Genomic DNA, 22,472 nt, shown 5'->3' on the forward strand with positions numbered 1-22,472 from the left:
AGGAGGAGCCAATGTAGTTATCTTCTTCCTAATTTCTGACCAGTCCATGTCCACTACCCTCCCACAGGTAAAGCCCAGTAACACGCCCTGATGGATAAAATCTCTCAACAGTGAAACATCTGGGAGTAGAAAGATGTAGGCTGACACCAAGCATAGAGGCCTAACCTCCTTTTTCACCACCCGCATAGAAAGCACTTTGTCCACAATGGCTGCATCTTCTTCACTGGGGTTCTCCTATAAGAAGAGATATAAGTAGTCAGCAGAGAATTCTGAGCAACAAGAATAAACTCCGCCCTTGCTCTTAGTACTCTCCCTGAAATGGCTCAAGTATTTAGCTCACCACAAAGAACTGCATGGATGGTAATGTCTCGCCATCAGGTTCCTGAACTACCTCAGGCAGAATGGGTTCAGGCTTTACTGGACCAGTCACATCTACCTCTTCTTCCTCCTCATCATCTGTGATTTTAATGTCCAAATCCTCTGTGTATTTTTTTCTCTTCACTTGTCGGTTTGAGCGTCTCTTCTGCAGAGGCAACAATGGTTAGACAACCCAAGATGGAGTGATAAAAGCTGGCAAAAATTCCAATGAAGTCACAATTTTTTCTATAAGCTGCAGTAATCCCAAGCCCTACTTCCTATTTTATCTACCAGTTAGACTAGAAGTTCAAGTAGGTAGGAACTCTCTGCTCCTTATATAAGACACTCTTATCTCCCATCTTCATGCCTTTGCACTGGTCACCCTCCATGCCTGGAATACACTCTATCCTTACCTCTACCTCTCAGAATCCCTCTCTTCCTTTAAGATGTAGCTCAGGTACCATCTTCTACATGAAGCTTTTCACAATCCCTCCAACTGCCTATGTCTTCTCTCCTGAGCTAGAACGTATTTAACTACTTGGCATATATTTCTATTCATTCAATTTATATTTGTACTGTGTATGTACTTATTATCTTCCTCAGTAGAGAGTAAGCTTCTTATGAGTAGAAACTGTTTTATTCTTTATACTTATATGCCACTGCCTAGAATACAGTAAATGCTTAATAAATGCTTGTTGATTGCATTCATGAAATATTAATTATATAAAATCATTAGGAAAATGGCAATATTTACAGTAAATTTTATTTAGGAAACATTCTAATAAAATACATTTATAAATACCACTCTCTCCCAGGTCATTAAACTAAGAGTATTTGTTTGCTGTTAAAGATGCTCATATTTTACCCTCAAATTCTCATGAAAACCAAACTAGAAAAATAGTATCAGAGAAGGGAAAACTTAGCAAATTTTGGCCATTTGATTTAAAGGCAGGAATACGTCTGACTGCCCATGAAAGAAACTAAAATGTTACTATGGGAAATAGTGCTAGTTATTTCCAATCTAAAGGTCACCAAGGATGTGGTTTTAGCTGATATTTATGTAGGGCTTTAAGTTTTGTAAAGCACTTTACGTACGTTAGTTCATTTGATCTTCACAACAAGTACTATTATTACATCAGAAGGAACAGACAACAGGGTAGAATGGAGATCAGGGGAAAGAAGTGTTCTCTAGTGAACAATGAACATTAATGAGTTGTGCTGGATTCAAATGCAATGTTAGCTGTAAGTGCACAAAGGGTCTAATCCTCCATTCTTCTGGTCTTCAAGGTATGTGTCTCCAAATGCCAAAAAAAAAAAAAGGTTTGTGCTTGGCTGCTGTAATGTAAAGAGATGATCAAAATCCAGAAGTATGGAAAAGATCAGATGAGAAGAACCAGATTAATTCTGATTGAAACCAAAATATTGCTAACATGTAGTACTGTATTTACATTCTTATTTCATTTGTATCTTTAATTTGTGAAGCAAATAGAGTAAGAGAAATAAGAATTATTACTACTTTCAGAGCATTAAGTCTAAAAAAAGAAGAGTTCAAAAGTTGATTTTTGTAGAAAAGCATTTACGGAGATACGAAGTCTTTATATATGTACTTTGGGACCTTTAAATCTAGGCGCCATCATTTTAATTGGGGACATGTCCTGCCCTGTCACCAAATTTATCAACTCTGTTTTTCCAGGAAACCTTTTACCTGAATGCTGCTCTCTTCCTCCTCCCTGGGTGATTGTGCAGGCATGACTTCCACATCAGAATTGTCAGATGAGGTGTTGCGTTTCCTCTTCTTACTCACCACAGGAGTGATGGTGCTGAGAGGGGAAAAAAAAATTCACTTTCAGTGAGGTACTGGGGATCCCTCAGACATATCATCACAGGAATTCAATTATCAGTCTGTAGGAAAGGGTTGTGGAAAGGTAAAAACTGACAGCATACATATGCATTTGTATTTATGGTAGGACAAGGGGATAATAAAGCTTAGTAAGAAGGGGACAAGAATCTCATTTGTGACTAGGTCCAATCCAATTCTCTAAAACCATTAAAGATCACGGGACTTGCCAATGTTATTTTTACAGCCGCAAGTCAATATTATAAATCCTGAACGAGAGGTAGAATACTGGTAGTGGAAAGATTACTAAATTATAAATCTAAAGACTTAGATTTTAGTCCTAGTTCCACCATTACTAGTTATGTAATTCTGGGAAATTATTTAACCACTTGCAATTTTAGTTTCTTCATTCTTAAAAATTGGGGTTAATACCTGCCCTCACAAAGTAATTGTGAGGATGAGATGAGTTAATGGCTGTAGAAGCCTCTTTATAAATGGTAAAGTATAATGAAAATATACCCTATATAAGGCTGTCCTAACTACTATTGGTTTTTTTTTCCTTAAAGTGAGGCAATTGGGGTTAAGTGACTTGTCCTGAGTCACACAGCTAGTGAGTGTTATGTGTCTGAGGCCGGATTTGAACTCAGGTCCTCCTGACTTCAGGGCTGGTGCTCTATCCACTACGCCACTTAGCTGCTCCAACTACTATTGTTTTGCAGTAACATCTTTAATATGGTATAACCAAATCCGAATGGAAAGTCATATGAAACTCTAAAGTAAAATCATTCAGTAAATTGCCTATTTATAATGTTGTTATGGAATGGTCTCCACAACATTCTTTTGCCTAACATTGTATTTTCACAGAATCATTTAATGATACTGAGCAACTATCCTTAATACAAATATAAGATATTATTGCTATTTTTTATCGTAATTACTCCAGCTACAAATCCCTGATGTATTCTGAAGAAACTACACGACCCGTAAATATGGGAAGTAGGAAATACAGTAAAATGGAGATAAAGGACTCCTAACTGTGACATGAATAATGTAATAGGCTATAACTGCCCTTAGTAAGGCCCAAGGTTACGAGCTGAATCAAGCTGAGGGATGAAGGAGTGGAGCCATCATCTCCTTGTAGCTTCTTTCTTCATATTAGGAATGTTGGGGAAATCTCACACAATATGAGGCCCCACTTTGGTGTAATATATCATGCTCACAGAGGCATCATAAAAAAAGGAATTGTGGAAAGATGGGCCACAGCTTACTGATGGAATCTTCAACTCTTATCACTGGTTGGCATTTAATCTTTTCTATCCCTTAATTCTCAAAGGTCTACCAAGCAATGATGGCAATGTTCAATGTGAAATGTTGTATACAGATACTCTACTGCCTTTTGTCACAAATCTTCACTACAAAAACTGCCCATCAGAGGTCACACCCAATCTAAAGGTGACAAAAACATGAGAAGGGTTGTCATCAATTCACTTCTCAAGGTGGCAGCAGATACTCACTTTAGCTTACTCCTGCCTTTAGACTTGGAGGCACCAGATGCTTTGCTCTTTTTTGGCTTCTCCTCCTTGAGCCTCTCTCCAGTGTTCTTCTTCCTGCGTTTCTTCTCACCTTCTTCCTCAGGTCGAACACTGGGCAGCTCATCTTCATTTAAGACTCGTGGAATATTTTGCTCACCTCGGGCTCGAGCTCTGGCAATGGCCTCTGCCACTATCCTATTAGCTTTCTCTTGTTTCTTCTGGTGCTCGAGCCTTCGGTTTTCCTCCACCCCACCCTTGCCCCCGGTGTGAGGAGCGGGGGCTGCTGGAGAAGACAGAGCTGCCACCTCGCTGGCACTCAGCACTTTAACTACTGACAGGCCTGAGGAAGCCCCTTGGGAAGAGCCAGCCTGCAGAAATAGATAAATCAGAGGTTCAGTATCATTCCCTTGTGAAATCTGCCTAAAACATAGTTCTGATGCAAATAGTAATGGTAGTCTAGCCTTTCTTTATATCAACAAAAAACTGGGCTCAGGTTGTATTTCACAGTACTTAGACTTTTTGGCATTACGGTATGTGACTTGGAGAGGAATGAAAAGCAACACAGACACTAATTCAAACTTCAATCTCCAATTTCCTCAATCTGTCTTCCTAGTTTCTTTCTTGATTTCCCCCAACAACTCATCTAGGAAAAGCAGCAAATGAAACAACTAGAAAACATTGTTAGATAAGGAAGAGTCAAGAACATAGTTGCTACTGCTATTCCCGACCTATCTGGGAAAACCGCTTCATTGTTCGTTTCCTTATCTTTAAAATGAAGGTTATCTGATATTACTTTATTTCAGTTATATTAACCAAAAAAAGGTTAGTAAGGATCTAGAGATGATTTAAAGCAGGTCAAAAGCAGTAAGTTAATTATCACCTCATTTGTCCACTCGTGGGTCCTATAATTTTTATATTTTATTAGTTATATCCAATCAAATTTAATTGGGGGACAAAGGTAACAAAGTTAATCTGGGCCCTCTCTGGGTAGGTAAAATAACAACACCATGCTTTTCTTCTTTTTTTTTCCACCCATTCCAGAGTTAGCCTTACCTGAGGCTGAAGCACCACTTTGAGTGGTACTGTAAGTCTTTGGCCTGGGCTTTGTCCTGGTCCCATAATCTGGGCTGGCTGCACTGAGGAAAGGGTCACTGGTTGGGTTGAGGGTGGCTGCTGCTGCTGCTGCTGGGATGAGGGTGGCTGCTGTACAATCTGAATCTTTTGCTGCGGCTGCTGCACCTGCAGCTGGATAGTCACCACTTTGGCAGGCTGCCCCTGGGCATTTTTGGCCTGAGTCAGGGCTGCCAGTTGGTTGCCCTGCAACACAATCTTGCCTGGCAGACTCCCAAGCACGACATGCCGATGGCCTTGAGGCCCCCCTGACTGAGGCTGCTGGAGAACCAGAGTGATGCGCTTTGATTCACCCTGTTATTGGGACAAGAAATAGTAAAAGAAGGTTTTTATGGCATAATCTGAGGACTGAAGTATACATCAATTCTATTATCCAAACTGCCTGGCTCTAAATTTACATGCCTCTTTCATGTCAAACTGCCTCAGGGTCACTCAAGTATTTCTTTCTAAAAGCAGGGGCCCCTCTGACTAAATAAAGAGCATTTTATTGGACAGAATAGCAGGAATTCAATCTTGATGATCAGATGACGAAGGTATATCTTTAACCAACCTTGCAATAAGAACAAAAACGTTACTTTAGATATTACTTGTCCACCACTATTTCTCGAGGGCTCCCCCCCCAGTTTGGATAATTTAGCTGCTCCCAGCGGAAATTACTATGAGGTAGTAATAAAGGAAAGGGAAAATATCAAACACTGATTCAGGAAGGCAAAAGCCTAAGGCCATATTACCACTATCCACCTGGCAGGTAATAAACATAAGTTACAAAATCAAAACACAACTGAATATGGAACTTAGACAAGCTGTCTTTTTATCTAAACTCAGGATTGAGTCTGACCCATAATCAGGCTATATCCCACCTCTCCCTATTACATGAATCACCTGAGTGGGAGCTGAGGTCAGTGTAACAGCAGGCTTCAGGGGTGTTGCTCCAGTCCCTGGGTTTCCAGTTGTGGTAGAACTTTTAACCGGCTGCAGGACCAGCTGCTTTACTGGCCGGCTGGGTTGAACAATGCGCTGCACTGTGGCCTGGCCTCCAGTGACCTTTGTGGCCAAGACTGCATTGCCAGAAACAATGGAGACACCTGGTCGAAGTGGAGTACCAGTTAGCACCTTGGTAAAAGTGACTTTACCACCATTGGCTGTGCCAGCCACTAAAGGCTGTGCTGTGCTGGTGATGGCCTGGGCTTGGATCTGTGCCACATGAGCACCTGTGACTGAGGTACCAGGTGGGGCTTTGAGGATGACAATCTTGGGGGCTGTCTGAGGGGGTTGCCCTGCACCACTGCTGGAAGAGACAGCTGTGGTAGAGACACCCATAAAAGGATTTCCTTGGCTTAGGATCTCCTGGCCCTTAGAGACCTGAAGAAGTCCTGGTGGCGGTGGTGGTGCCTGTAAGATAGTTTGGTTGGGTTGTTCCTGGCCTACTGATGGAGTGGTATAGTCATGCAAGGTCAGTGACTCTGGAGCTGGAGTTGCTGATTCTTTGGGAGGTTCTGTAGCAGAGGTTTCCTCTGTTGGAGGAGGCAGGCCACTTGATGATGAACTTCCCAAGTCACTGCTTCCACCATCCTGATTCATCTGATCTAAGGAGTCCAGAGTACTTGGCAGTCCAAGGGCTTCTTCTATGGGGTCTCTTGTGACTTGGTTGAAGCTGTCATCAGTTAGAGAGTCCAGGCCAAATAAATTGGGATCATCAAAAAGGTCCATGATGGGGTCTGCCATCCTGGGAAAGAGGTGTGGATAGTATTCACAGAGTTCTAAAGAGGGAAGGGGAGGGGGATCCTGGCTCTCCCCTCCCCTCCCCTATAAAGGAAAAGCTGCACACAATGGGGAAGAATAGCTATTCTGCAGAAGAGATAAGAGACCCACACATGTCAAGTTGTTCTGGCCTTCCTGGAGTAAGATGGTTAAGTCTTCAGAGGACGATGGCAGAATTCCTATGTGGGAACAAAAATGGAGGGTGAGAAGAGCTAGTGAGAAAATAATATATGTCTATTGTGATGAGAATTCTTCCTTCCTTAAGTAAGAGAGTTTCCCTCAAACTCAGTAGTACCAGAAGGATAAACAGAGAAATAAGAGGTTTGGGGAAAAGAGATCTGACAGAAAGAAAAAGAAAGATCTATTCACAGTTTTGTTTCAAAATAAATATTAATCCAATTTCTCTTTTCCTGTGGTTCTCTTGCCCTTAATCTCCTCTATGTTTCTACCCATAAACAACCTCATCTTGCCTCTATTCACAATTTCCACATTTCCCAATGCTAGTTAGAGATTAGGAATCAGGACATTTACTGTTTCCTGATCTTAAAACTAGCAAAGTTAATGTTACACCACTAAAAATTTCAGTTGAGTGTAGATGAAAATGTTTTTTGATATATTCAATTTAATAAATTTCTTTGTATCTATTAAGGCTTCTTTGCTATCTTTTGGGCACAAATGTACTTTCAATCAAACACAATGCACAAACTGAGACAGATGGGATTTTCTGAACTTTCAGCAATTCTAGGATCTACTTCTTCCTTCCCTTGCTAGAATTTCCTGAATATGAACCACTCTTCCCAGGAAAGAAGACTCCATTTGGGACTCATAAATACTGAGCAAGGAAGAGCCTCAGAAGTCTTTTAGTTCAACTCCCTCATATCTGCAGCTGAGGAAAACTGAGGCCCCAGAGAAATTTAATGAGTTGCCCAAGGGGACACAGGTAGGAAGTAGCAGAGTCTAAATTTGAACCCAGGTTCTGACTCCAAATCTAGTCTAGTTTCTCACTGCCAACATGCTGTTTCCCTCTTGTCTGACAAACCTAATTTATTTGGCCTGGATTTCCTAAGTGATGATGGTGGGTCCTCAGTCTTAGGGACTCTTCTAAAATACTTAACAAATGTTTGCTATTCTCAGAGATAAATGGGATTATACAAACAAAATATCAGGGAACTTCCTGTACAAATTAATCCCTGTTAGGACAGATCTGCTTTACAAAGGGAAGTTAAGCATGCTTATTTAATTCATACATATAAGGCCACAACAGTCTTTGGAACTACTGGTGAAGTCAAATTGAAAAAATTCTGGGCTAAGAATTGGCTAAAAACGGTCACTTGACAATTACAAATAAAAATGAGAAAACCTGGTCCTTTTACATGACAATCCCAGGAACTTAGTTAAGCACTAGAGATACAAAGACAAAAACAACAGCAATGTATCAGAGAAAGTTCCAGGAAGGTTTTGTTCTGTAATAATTTAATGTTTACTCCTCGGTCACCAATGTACTATATAGTAACTAGTCCCATAACAGTTTCAAAAGATAGGGTGCATCAGATGGGAAAATGGCACAGTGTTAAATAATTGTCAACACAGTTAAGGACCTAACTTCAATAGTTAGGTTGAGTTACCTCAACCTTTATACTTTCCCTCAAAATTACTATGCATTTTCTATTTTTCTAGGCCAGTGTACAAGTCTATGTAAAAGTGTAGGAATGGCTTGTTACCATATATAAATAAGAATCATGGTTGACATGTCAAACAAAATTCCAAATTCCCTCAGCAACAAGATCTTATTCAGCTTCATGAAATGTATACTCACCATCTCATTTTCTTTGTTATTCTCACCCTTGCCTCAATCATTCCTTCAACCTTCTGCCTCCTCCAACATTCTCTTGATTGTGTGCCTACCCAACAACTAATGAATTCAATCCAAACATTTATTAACTGACTTAATGAAAGATACTGTGATACCAAGTGAAGTTGAGAGTATTTGGGGTGATGGAATCAAATATTCCATATTTAGCAAAATCACCATAGAGACTGAGTCAATATTACTATATATGCATTCATCTCTATTAATTCGTCATAGTTAGGTCCTACTCTGTAACATATACTCTATTTTCATCATTATTGAGAACATATGTTAAGTAATTATTATCAGTGAGACAGATTGATGGAGAGAATGTTGGACCTGAAACCAGAAAGATCTAAGTGCAAATCCCACCTCTGAGTCTAGCTGTGTGACCCCCACCCTAAGTCACACAACCCTCTGAGCCTTGGTATAAAGTAAGGGGGAAGGCGTAGATGGTGTGGAAGTTCCCAGTAGTCTAAGATGGATGATAAAAACAAAAGTCCTTGTTTCCTGTCCTCTAAGTTTGTAAACTGAAAGCAATTCATTAATCTTTTGAACAGCCTTTCCTATTAGCGTTAGCACCCTGGTCCTTTAATCATAATTCCTTATTATCATTTCTTCTCTTTACCTAGTATCAACCTTAGAGAGAGGCCTCATTTCTAAAGTGTTAAAAATAAAGGAAATGTGATTGTAAATAATTTCACTATTCTCAGTCAACTCAAACAATTTGCTTTCAATAACTTGTGCCCCTACCTGCCCACAAGTTCACAGACCCATTCAGTAACCAACAAACTCTTCTTTCCTGGTCTCACCAGGCCTAGAAAACTCAACACTCTTCCAGGTCAGTGCCACATTACACTAAAATGTCCCTTTTTACTCAGTCCTACCAACCAGCTTAACCCCCAACTTTATTTCATCTATACTATCTTTCCCTTCTGGTTTGTTTCATGTCTACCAATAATTCTCACCTTCTTGTTCTTCTCTACTGCTGTCAGATCAATTTTGCTCCCAACATATCTCCAGCTTCTTTCCCTATAATTTCTGGTTTACTCAGGCATTACAAAGCACATCAGATCTTATTCTACTAGCTCAACTCCAAAATGCAACAAGGCTCAGAACCATCCATAGTTCAGCCTTCTCTTTAACCTCCAATGATTTTCAAATGAACTAGAAAACTCACACAGTACTTGATTACCATCTAGTTGAAGTTACTGTCCAAATGAAACATTGAACAGAATTTCAATACATAGAATAAGTAATGGGAAATAAGGAGTTGTGGGGGTGAGTTTAGGGTTCCAGTCTAAGACCAATTATATGTGAGGGAAAAAAAAGACACAAAGCTTAGGCTGTCCCCTTCCATAATTCTAACTTTTTTCTATGAGGGAAAACAAAAGCAAAACACAATTGGATAATATATGTCAATTTCCATCCAGGGTCTTTTTTTTGAGGAACAGACTGACTGCTGGTGTCAAAGTCCTGGGCTACAAACTCCAAATATTGCCACCTCTAGAGGAATATTTTATGTAGGCCAGTAATACCTGTCCCCTTTAAAAGATGGATTTAATTATGGAAAAGAACAAGATACCTGGACAATTATTCTTCCACGATGGAGACCAAACACTCAGAAGAAATTCAAACTGGGCACTTTCGTGCAACTTCTATACTTTTATTCTAGCTGATCCTAGTTTTATTAAGACCTAGATTCTCAACTACTTTGCCCTCATTTCATTCCCTGCCTTCCCTCTCCTGCCCCCATTTCTGTTCCAGTCTTTACCTGTCCCACTGCAGAGAAGGCAACTTTGTTCCTGTACTTTTTACTCCAAACATTTCCCTCTCAACTTCTTCATACCTCTCAGCGAAGGGTAAAGGAAATCAGAAAGACTGACTTTCAGCTGCCTGGAAGACAAATGGTTGACACTAAAGTAAACATAGTACAGCTATAGTCTTTCTTTATTCCTACTGACTTCTTAAAAAAAGGCAAAGGACAATGCCACATTTAACCATGCACTTTTAAAAAATATCATGAAACTCATTTAAACAACTGCTCCCAGATTCTGAAGAGAATCGACCATTCTGTTTCTAAATATTAACTTATCATTTTTACCTTCAAAATTCTAAAGGATGTTAGATAATATTTTCCTGAATAAGACTGGATAGAATTACATGTGTATGCATATGTTGTATATGTACGTACATACACATATACATACATATGTATTTATGGATATATATATGTACTGGGAAGAAACAATTCAATGATAAATCTCCTTAAGCCACAGAATCATTCACAAAGTTTAAAATTAAATGGAATCACCAAAATAATCTAAAAGTCAGAAGCACCCTAAAATTAAATATTATACTGTGCAGACAAAATCTGTGCCCAAGAAATCTGATACAACAACCTTCAATAATGGAAAATGCACAATGTTTTGAGATCTGTAGAAAAAAGATACTTCATGTAGTTAAGTACTTTCCTACTCCTCAATAATTTGAGATAAAAGGAAAGATAGGGTCTGTAAAATAGGAGAAATTAACTTGAGGACATAATACGAGTATAAGCTGATGGTTACTGGAGGTCAGGCTATCTGGGGCCCATTCCTTGTCTTTCCAACAGTTTGCACTGGGCTTGGACAAGCCACTGCCTCAATTTCTCCATCCGTAAATTGAGAGCATTAATAACCCAAATCTCAGACTGTTAGGGGTATCTTCGAGCAGAGGACGAAGCCTGTAAAGTAATCTGAGCCAGCTCTAATCGACATGGAAAACGCAATAAGCAATAAGAACTATATGCACAGGTATGTCTATGGACATTTAGGGGACAAGGAGAAAGTACCGAAAAGAGGTCCTGGGTTGGGAGGAAGGAAGGGCTGAGGAAGTGGGGGTTTCAATGAGTGGGAAGAGAGGCCGGGGAGGAAGAGGGACGAAGACATTACCGGCACAAGCAGCCAGGGGTGGTGCCAGTGGGGCCGCATAGCAGGGGCGGGGGGGGCCTCTGGCGAGGGGCCCCCAGAGAAGGGGCCGGGGAGATGTGCATTTCGGGCAGGGGGCTGGCGGGAGAGCCCTCTGGGGCGGGACGAGCAGCACAGGAAGATGCGGGAGGGGGAGGATGCCCGGGGGCGAGGGCGATCTTCGGGCGGGGGCTGCGGATGTGAGGCTCAACACAGCGAGAGAGGGATCGACAGAGAGAGGGAAAGGAAAAGAGAAGGGCGGCCGGGCCGCGCCGCACCCCGCGGGGCAGAGAGGCGGCTTTACCTGCAGCGGCCGCGGGGGGCCGGTTCGCCCCTCTTGCTGTCTCTCCAGCACCAGTTCCCCTCCTCCTGCGCAGCCTAACGTGCTGCTGCCGCCCGCCCCTCGCCCCCATTGGTGGATAGCTCCCGTCACTCAGCACACAGACAACGACACCTAGCAAACAGAGGGGCGGGACTAGCGAGGCTTCCCCCTCCCCCTCCGCCTCCGGGTTAGGTTGAGAGCGCATGAAGAGGCCTATCCGGTTTCCAGGGCCAAGGCGAAGCCTGCGGTTCGCGTGAGAAATGAGCCTGGCCCAAGAAGCAGGGTCGCGGCCTCCTGCTCTCCCTGCAGGAAACAAGTTCTGGGGATTCAATTCCTGATCCCTATCAACCCCCTGCTGTATTTTGCTCAGAAGGCAGGCTGGGGATGACTCCGGGGGGAGGGGTCCTCGCCGGCCCCGCAACGCCCCCTCCGGGTCCAGGGCCTTCTGGTGCTAGGGCCCACCAGCCCCGCACACTCTCCCCCTACCTCCACTTCCTCCAGCCCTGCTTAGTGAAGACGCCTGGTCTTCGCCCCTCATCCCCTCCCCAGCGGAGTGAGTTAGCCCCCTTGCTGCAGTGGCAGCTCTTACTCCGAGGCTTGGGCCTCTCTGCCACCAGCCAAAGTACTCTGCTGCACCAATGAAAGCCCCCAACCCTTCCTCTGCAGTGTCCTGGAAACAGTGCCACCCCAGCCACCCTGTCACCCATCAAAAAAACTTAGCTTCTCACCTCCGATCCATGCACCTCAAACATAACTGAATGCAACAAACACTGAAGTACCTACTATGTGCAGAACCCATCTGTCAAGCAAATCAACGTGTCTCTCCTCTGGCAAATCTTTTCATCTAGTGACACTTTGGCCAACCACAGAATGACAGAAAACAGGCCTCAGCTTTTACATATCAGTTAACACTTCACTCTCCAACTAGGTTATGTCACCAGAAACTACAGCCCAAAACTCAGCACAGATTCCTTCCAGAAACTCAATTATGTTATTTCTTCTACATATTAGAGTATCAAGCTATACAATAAGGTGCTAGGTAGTGCAATACATTGAGTCCTGGGCCTACAGTCTGTCTGCCTCGGTTTTCCCAACTGTAAAATGGGCACCTATCTTCCAGGGTTATAGTGAGGCTTAAAAGAGGTTAGACTTGCCAAGGGCTTAGCACAGTGTTGAACATAAAGCAGGCACTTAATAAATCTATGTTTCCTTCCTTTCTTCCTAGGTCTATCTCAGCACTAACTACTGCCTGACAAGAGTCTCTGTAAACACCAATCCCTATTTGTGTTGTTTGCTCCTCCGTTCACTCAGGCTCAAAATCCCAAACTTTCACTAGCACTTCCACTATCTCCTTTCCTTGCATCCCAAAATGTAGTACTCAGGCTCATCATCAATCTTGCAGATTCAATTGTCACATGATATTGTTAAATGGTATGTAAGCTCTTTGAGGGCAAAGATTCATTTTTGTCTTTGTATCAGCAGTGCCTGAAACAAACAGAATAGATTCTCTTCTTATCTGTTTGACAGACTCCTTCTAGGTTTCCTTTGTTGGATCATCATCCAAGTCACACCCACAAACCACAAGTATCCTCCAAGTTTTGGTCCTGAGCCCTCTTTTCTTCTCTCCCAATACAATCTCCTCAGTAATCTCACTAGCTCCCAAGGATTCAATTATCATATTTATGCAGATGATTCTCAGATCTATTTATTTATCCTTAACCCTTCCCCTGACCTTCACTCTAAACTCCAACTGCCTACGGGCATCTCAAACTGGATGTCTCATATACATCTCAAACTCAACATGTACAAAACAGAATCTCCCTCTTCCCTCAGTCTCCTCTTCCCAACTTTCCCATTACTATTAATGGCACCAACATCCTCTTAATCACCCAGGATCACAAACTTGGGATCATTCTTGATTCTCTCACTCCACATATCCAATCTGCTGATTTCTACCTTGGCAACATCTCTAGTGAATATGTATGTCCAGTTATCTCCAACTCACAGAGCCACCATCTTGGAGCAGGTTCTCATTACCTTAAAACCTAAACTACTACAATGATCTTCTGGTTGCCAAAGCGATCTTCCTAAAGTGCAGGTCTGACCTTGCCTCTTCCCTTCTCCTCCTCAATCAATAAATACCAGCGACATCCTATTACCTCCAGGATCAAATATAAAACCCTCTGCTTTTAAAGTCCTTTGCAACTTAGTTCCTTTCTACCTTTCCATTCTTTTTATACTTAACACCCCCCCTCCTACTTTTCAATCCAGTAACACTTGTCTTCTTACTGTTCCTCCCACAAGACACTGATCTCTCATTCCATGCCTTTTCAAAACTGACTGTCCCCCATGCCTGGAATGTTCTCTCTCCTCATAATCTACCTCTTGACTTCCTTCAAGATTCAGCTAAAATCCTACCTTCTGAAAGAGGCCTTTCCCAGAACCTCCAATGACAGTGCCTTTCCTTTGAGATTAACTCCCATTTATACTCTATATCTTGTTGCACATAGCTGTTTGCATGTTGTCTCATTAGCATGAGTTCCTCTAGAACAGGAATTTTTTTGCCTTTCTTTGTATCCCCTTTGCATGGCACAATACTAGGCACAGAGTAATAACTTCTCAAATTATTGCTGACTGATTGAATAGGTCCTTAACATTGTTGAACTGAATTGAATTCATCCATTCCTTTTCATTCTTATTGTCACCACTCTAGTTCTGGACCTTACCATATCTTCCCTATATTCTTCCTAATTAGTTTCCCTGCTTCAGATCCCTCTATCCAATCTAAACCATCCTATACAACTTGACTATTCTTTCTAAAGCATAGCTTTCATCACAGATTTAAAGCTGAAAGGGACCTCAGAAATTACCTAGTCAAATCCCTTCATTTTATAGTTGAGAAAACAAAAGCCACAGATAGGTTAGGTGACTTGAACTTCCCTCCTCACCTCAGTCTCTTGGAATACTTGGTTTCCTTCAAGACTCAGCTGAAATAACACCTTCTACATGAAGCCATTACTAAACACCCTCTCCCAACTGCTACTGTACTCTCAACTCAAACTACCTAGTATTTATTTTGTAAATACTTACATGCACATGTCTCCTATTAGAACGTTAAGCTCCCTGGGGTCCATGGTTGTTTCACTCTTGTCTTGTATTACCAGTGCTCAGCACAGAGGTTCACTGAATAAATGTCTGTTGACTGATTCATCACTTAATAAAAGTTTTATATATGCTTGTTGATTGACTACCCAGTTATAGTGGCAAAGCTAAGGCCTAAACCCATGTCTTCTAACCATAAATCTATTATTGTTTTCACTGTACCATATTTCCTTCTTTAAAAATCTTCAGTGAGACTCCACTGTTTACAATATAAAGTCTAAACTCCTAAGGTTGGCATACAGCATCTTCCAGACTTAAAACTTTTTTTTGTGAGAAGTGTCCAGAATATGGAAGGAGATTCCAAGAAATGAAATTTCTTCTACCAAATGTAGATATCTGCTGTTCAGAGCACTGGGACATTAAGTGACTTGCTCATGGTTAAAAACAGCCAGTACATGATGAATCTAGATTTGGAATTCAGGTCATCCTGACTCTATCTACCAACCATACTGGCTGTTGGAATGTAAGCTCCTTGAGGCAGGCACTGTTTTACTATCTACTCTATAGTTTAGCTAAGTGTTTGACACATAATTGCTTAAAAAATTATTTTTCATTCACTGTCTTACTTATTCACCATCCTACACTCTAGCCAAATTACTCTTCCCTGGAATAGGGAATGCTCCTGTGCCTCAATTCATATTATTTATACCTTCTCTACTTACTAAAATGCCCATCATTCAAGGCCGAACTAAAATACTATCTCATCTGCCAAGATTTTCTTGATTCTTCCAACCAAAATGTACTATGTTCATTGTATAAACTCATACACAACACCATGTTTGTTCACAGGCCTTCTCAATCATAATCTACATTGTATTTTAGTTACATGTGCATATATTCTATCCTGCATACTATTCTATTTTGTTGAACAATAATTTTTAAGCACTTAAAATGTGTCAGGCACTGTGCTAACAGCTGGGGATACAAAGGTAGAAGCTGAACCAGTCCTTACCCTTAAGCGGTTTACCTTCCACGGGGGGAAACGTACATAGATACCAACAAGTATACAGATGTCTATGACATCCTCTCTGGCTCTATATGATCCCAAAATAAGTAAATACAAACTATATACAAAGTAAATACAAAGTAATTTTGACTGGAAAGTGAGGAGGGAAGAGTGGGTGAATCACAAGAGGCCATGTATAAGAATTTGTACTCGCTTTGAACCTTGAAGGAAGCCAGGATTTTAAGGGGTAAAGATGAAAAGGAAAGCATTCTAGGAAAGGGGAATGGCCAGTGCAAAGGCATGAAGTCAGGACCTGCAATGTCATGCTTTAATTTGGTGAGAAAGTAAAGTTTAGGGGGGTAAGGGGGTTTGAATGGTGGGGGAGAAGCAATGTGAAATCAGCCTAGAAAACAAGCTGGAGCCAGCTTGTAAACAGCTTTAAATGACATAAAAAGGAATTTGTATTTTATCTTATAAGCAATAGGGAGCAACATAGTTAGACCTGTTATTTTAGGAATATCGATCTGGTAGCTGTGTGGAGGATGGATTGGAGAGGGAAGAAACTGGAGGCAGGGAGACCAATTAGGGGGCAATTGCAATAATTTAGGCAAGAGGTGATGAAAGTAAGTGAAAGAAAAGGGAAGAATGTGAGAGTTGTAGAGGTAGACTCAACAAGATGAGGCAAATGAATGAATATGTGGGGTGAGGGAGACCGAATAATTTAGGATGACTCAGAGGGTGGTAACAGGGATGCCCTAGGACAGTGGTACTCTCAAGAGAAATAGAAAAGTTAGGGGAATGAAAGGCAAAGTGAAAAAAGCATTTATTAAGTGCCTGCTATCTACTAGGCATTGTGCTAAGCTCTTTACAAATATTACCTCATTTGAACCTCACAATACTCATGGGTGGTAAGCGCTATCATTCTCCTCATTTTACAGTTGAGCAAACTGATACAGAAAAGCTTTAAGTGATATGTCCAGGGTCACACAGTAAATGTTTGAGGCTGGATATGAACGTAGGTCTTTCCTGATCCAGGCTCAGCAACTCTATCCATTATGACACCTATCTGCCATTGTACCTCCTAGTAAGAGGGATAGGTTGGGGCAAGATGTTGTTCAGTCTTTGTTTTCAGTCATATCCAACTCTTTGTCACCCCCCTAGGGGTTTTCTTGGCAGAGATAAGGGAGTGGATTGCCATCTCCTTCTCCAGCTCATTTTACAGATGAGGAAACTGAGGCAAATAGGGTTAAGTGATTTGCCCAGGGTCACATAGCTAGTAAGTGTCTGAGACCAGATTTGAACTTAGGAAGATGAGTTTTCCCAACTCCAGGCCTAGCACTCTATCTACAATGCTGCCCCAGTGAGGTAGGGGAAGAAGGTAGAATCAGTTCCCCTTAGGACATATTGAGTTTGAGGTACCAATGGGGATCCTGGGGGAGATGTCCAACAGGCAACTGTTAATGCAGTACTGGAGTTCAGGAGAGATGAGGCTAGACGTATAGATATAAGTCTCTTTAAGACAAAACCTATATACCTTCTATACCATTATATTTCCTACCATGTCTTGTTCATACACTAACAGTCACATGAATGAATGGGAAGTCATCATGTCACTGTCTTTATGATTTGAGGAGAATAGTAACTAACTTTACCTAGGACATTGACATGTAGATTAATGACTCCATAATAGTTTAGCAGCTTCAAAAAAACACCACTTGTATTTTGTTGTCTTTTGTATTTATGATTTCCTGTAGGGAACCCATGGTATGGAAATTCCCCTTACTAATGCAGATTGGCACCGTATCTTTGACTTTCTGAAGTCCCTAATGCCTACTTCCCAACCCCAGATCATGACTCCAATTAGTACAACCAAGGGACTAACAGAGAAGCATATAGAATTATGTAAGCACCTCAACCTCTTGTCCTACTATGGACAGAGAATGGAAGGGAGGGGTGTGTGTGTGTGTGTGTGTGTGGAGATGGTCAAGTGTGTGTGTGGAGATGGTCAAGGACAGGGAAATAGGTCAAATACACAGCCTAAAGGTTAAAGGGCAGTTTTTCATTGTAATAGGTGCACTTCAAAAATTTAATCATTTAAAAAGTGAATACTCCCTATTTCTGTTCCTTTTTAAACTATAGATACAATTTAGAATCTTGGTGAGAGAAGTTTAGAAGCCACCTCCATAAGCCTTAAACAATTCCTTATGACATAAGAGCAAGGCACAGACTGGGCTGGGAAGCCATAGGAACAGGTTAAATGGGTAGAAGAAAAGCCTATATTGGGATCTTTTCCAATAAAGTCCTGAAGGATTGACCTGAGTCCAGAGACAACCAAAAAGGAATCTAATTTTTCAAGATCCAGCTCAAAACTTTCTTCTGTAACTCCAGCCTATTGGCTCATGATCTTAAGATGTCTTTCTGGTTCCATGCTTTTGAACACCTGGATATTTAATTTAGTATTTTGTCATACGGATACACCATCTTATATAATTCTCTAATTGTTTCATGTGTATAGTCTTATTGCCTGAACTAAACTGTATGGCCCTGGAGGGCAGAGATTCTATTATGTAAATTTATATTCTCCAAAAATCTTAGGAATGCTACACACATAGTAGGAACTTACTGTATACTTGCTTAACTGATGGTCAAGATTTGAATATTTCTAGCCCTGGGTGGTTACAGAAACTCTTACACCTAAAAATAATTTGCAAAAGTAGGCAGTCAACTAGGAATCTTTCATTGGGTCATTCTCTTACATTACATTACATTACAAGGCCTTACCCAAATCTATTGCTGAGTTCTCTTTGTAAATTAATTTTTAGTTTCAGTTGGGTTATATTATATTATACCTATATGTAGACATACCTATTTATTATTTACCACTTCCAAAGCCTTCAGAGAAGGAGAAATAAGCATTTATATAGCACCTACTGTGCCAGGCACTGTGCTAAGCCCTTCAGTAATAATAATAATGATAGTATTAATGATAACAGGTAATACTTATATAGCTCTTACTATATATAATTATCTCATTTGATCCTCACAACAACCCTCGGAGGAAGATGCTATTATTATTTCCATTTTGTAGATGAGAAAACTGAGGCAGACAGTAGTCAAGTGACTGGCTCAGAGTCACACAGCTAGTAAAATGTCTGAGTCTGAATTTGACCTCAAGTCTTCCTGACTCCAGGTCCAGCACTCTATCCACTGTACCACCTAGCTGCCTCAAGGCTAAAAATAACTCTGTGGAAGAGGTTCTTAACCTTTCTTCTGTCATGGACCCCTTCTCAGAATGCTCTTAAATGCATAAAATAAAATACATAGTACCACAAAAGAAACCAATTATATACAGTTATCAAGATAGTGAAAAATAAAAAATAAAAATAAAAGAAAAAATTGACTTCACAGATTCTGGGTTAAGAATTCTTGTTCTGGGGGCAGCTAAGCAGCGCAGTGGATAGAGCACCAGCCCTCAAGTCAGGAGGACCTGAGTTCAAATCTGGCCTCAGACCAAACACTTGACACTTACTAGCTGTATGACCCTGGGCAAGTCACTTAACCCCAACTGCCTAAGCAAAAAAAAAAAAAAAAAAAAATGGTTTATACTATGAATATGGATCAAAGAGAATAATGTAAGCCTAGTGATCTGATTCTACAATTGCACAAATCAAAAAATTTCAGAACTGGAATATCTAGCCCAAACATCTAAATTTGAGGAAACTGAGGTCCAGAGAGATTAGACTTGCCAACAACAACAATTTAACTTACACAGCTCAAAACATAAAATTTGGCTGGGCTAATATCTATCTGGGCAGTCAATGATGAAAAATATTAACTTTTACTTACCTTCCCCGGCCTGAGTATGAGAGGGTGTTTTCTCTGTAACCTTTGAAGGCATTTATGTTCAAAGGTGAATTATGATGCATCCTAATGCTATTAAGGAGTAAGTAGCAAAAAATCAGTCCTAAAGTGTGCCTAATAAAAATTGTATAAGCTGATTCAAGTATTTGAAAATAACATTATTTTCAAGGTTTACCAAGTGTTTCTTTCTCTTCTATGGGAGTCAGTGTATTTTGTATGGTATTACACTTTAATTCCTATCCTGACAAGTAAGATGAAACAAACTTATCCTTTTCCTAACATCTGGGAGAAATGAGACAAAGAGTAAATTAACCTGCTTAAGGTTCCACAACTAGCCAATGGTAAAGCTGAATAACTCAAACCACCTAACTCCTACAAGTCTAGTGCTCTTTCTACAAACATTCTGGGAACTCAATGAGAAATCATACTTTCTACTTCTTGACAAATAAGTGACTAGAGGTGAAGAATGAGATAAATTTTTGGATGATGTGAGTGATTATTTAGTTTGACTACGTTTATTGGTTACAAAGGAGAAGTTTTTAAAAAAATTATTTTTGGTGAAGGGAAAACTGGGACATGACATTTGTTAAAAAAAAAAGAGAAAGAATGAGTAAATGAAGAATTTTTTAAAGTGTAAAGAAAAGGTGGTACCAACAATTAGCTTTGGAACTAATATGCTGAATGTATTCTATACTTTAAAAAACCAAGTTGTTTTAACGGGTAAAAAATCTGGGTGCCAACATGACCAAAGATAACATATAGGTGCAGCTTTCCATCCATATTTCACTAGAGATCAATACAAAATTCTTCTGATGGATCCTCTATTTTGAATGAGGACTTCTATAACGGGAAAAAGATTCCACAGATTTTCACTAGTAACATTTATTGAAGTCAATTATAAAGGGGATCCTAGTGGAGGAAAGGGGGATGGGGGTGGGGTTCTTGGTGTAGAATAGCAGGATACGTATTAAGCAGTCTCAGGGAACTCCAATAAACACCAGTATCGCGCACAGGTCATGCACATGTCTTGGTGTTGTAGAAAGAGCACTGGGCACAGAGTCAGGAGATAACTAGGTTCAAATGCCAGCTCTGACACTGAGCTGTGGGATTTAGTTGAAAGATGCTATATACTTCTAAGCTTCAGTTTCCTCATTTACAAAAAGGAGATAAATATTTGCACTATTTATATTTGTGACGAAAGCACTTAGCAAACCTTAGAGCACTATATAAATGTGACCTACTCATATTTATTATAATGGTGGCATTAATGTTGATTCACATGACCTTGTGAATCCATCTATTTCACAGGTCTTCAGTTAATTTTACAGTGTCTGTATTGGCAAATATAATTTCTCATCTGATTAGACTAGCTATCACTTAGCTATTTACATGATCAGATTTTTCTGCCTTAGTTGTCTCCTGGTCCCCCAACATTTAAATGTTTGATGAATAGAAGACAAGAGATGCAAAAGGATGATTTGGGAAGATTTATGGAAGAAAGTATGATGTTCTACCACATGGAGTACTGAACACCTATAAAATGATTGATAACTGAATATCAACACACTTTAGTTAATAGATTTTCAGTCATTCCTGAACTCTTATCCACTCACAATTCAGCTATACTTCTCTCCAAGGAATAGCACTTTTGGGTCACAAAATTCCATTGCTCTGGAATCAAAATATTCATCTGAATAGCAAAAATTAGTACATAAATAATTGGTTATTATTGCTGTAAAGTCAACCAAAAACAAATTATTATATCCTTAATTCTTGGAAAAATATATTTCCTGCTATCAGTGTCACAAAGGAATGAAAATAGCAGCAATGTGTTAGACATGGGAGAAATGAAGAAGTTTACACATATTTCTGTAATGAGAAAAAGATTTTGTTGTAAGGAAAGACTTCTTAACAAATATAAATAATGGAAAAGGTTGGCCCAGGAGGGAGTAGGTTTGTCTTCATTAGAGATGTTCAAGTGAGGGTTGAATATTATAGAAGACATTTTTGGTCAGCAATAGATTAAAAAAGATGGGCCTTTGAAGTCCCTTCCAATTCAGAAATTTTGTGATTCTTAGAATTTGTGAGAGATTCTAAAAGATTTTTATAGTACTTAAACATCTTTGGCCAGGGGTGGGGGGCACACAATGAAAAAATGCTGTAGTTAACATTTCCTTCTCAGAAAATTATTCTGATATAATCCCAGGAGAATAAGACCTTGAAAATGAAGAAATATAGGGAAGGTATATTGAGAGTAGTGAAGGGGATAGAATGATAGGTTTGGGATCAAGAAAACATGGGTTCAAATCCTGCTTACAACACACAGTATCTGTGTGACCATGGGCCAGTCATTTAACCTCTGTGAGACTAAATTCCATAATACAAGTTGTACTTTTCTCACAGGAAGTTTTGATGCTTTAATGAGATAATGAATGTAAAGTGCTTTGCAAACTTTAAAGCATGGTCTGTCAGATAGTCTTCTTCTTACCAAGAGGATTAGAACTTCTACATTTAGTATGTTGTTGTTTCAAGGGAAGAGGTAGAAGAGTGATACTAAATACCTTCACCTAATAAATGTAATACCTAAGTATTTTGTTTAAGAAAAGAAAGTCAGTCTAGTTAAGTTCAGATAGTTTCATTACCAGAATGTTGGTCTCCAGGAAATGAATTTTTTCATCTACAGCAACTCATGAAGAACTTTTACACTAAAGAATTTAAAAATTTAGGCAATTTTTCTTTATTCATAACAGAGAAAGAAAGTAGTGG

At 40.1% G+C, this 22,472-nt stretch overlaps 1 protein-coding gene across 5 annotated transcripts in view; it reads right to left on the minus strand.

Annotated features, from left to right (window-relative positions):
• Positions 1-22,472, minus strand: part of CHD8 (chromodomain helicase DNA binding protein 8) — a 59,863-nt gene that overhangs the window by 29,188 nt on the left and 8,203 nt on the right. The window contains exons 2-9 of one of the 5 annotated variants that reach the window (XM_027842958.1): positions 10,242-10,363; positions 6,673-6,797; positions 5,740-6,631; positions 4,780-5,151; positions 3,709-4,094; positions 2,063-2,177; positions 341-523; positions 166-234 (exon numbers count right to left, since the gene is read on the minus strand). In XM_027842958.1, coding sequence (XP_027698759.1) covers positions 166-234; positions 341-523; positions 2,063-2,177; positions 3,709-4,094; positions 4,780-5,151; positions 5,740-6,582 — 1,968 coding nt within the window. In that variant the 5' untranslated portion in view covers positions 6,583-6,631; positions 6,673-6,797; positions 10,242-10,363. Of the gene's footprint in view, positions 1-165; positions 235-340; positions 524-2,062; positions 2,178-3,708; positions 4,095-4,779; positions 5,152-5,739; positions 6,798-10,241; positions 10,364-11,719; positions 11,793-22,472 lie in introns of those variants that run through there. The other 4 variants (XM_027842956.1, XM_027842960.1, XM_027842959.1 and 1 more) reach the window with 4 other exon arrangements.

The sequence above is a fragment of the Vombatus ursinus genome, unplaced genomic scaffold (genome assembly GCF_900497805.2).
Source record: "Vombatus ursinus unplaced genomic scaffold, bare-nosed wombat genome assembly UNPS02014894.1, whole genome shotgun sequence".
Taxonomy (NCBI): Eukaryota; Metazoa; Chordata; class Mammalia; order Diprotodontia; family Vombatidae; genus Vombatus; species Vombatus ursinus.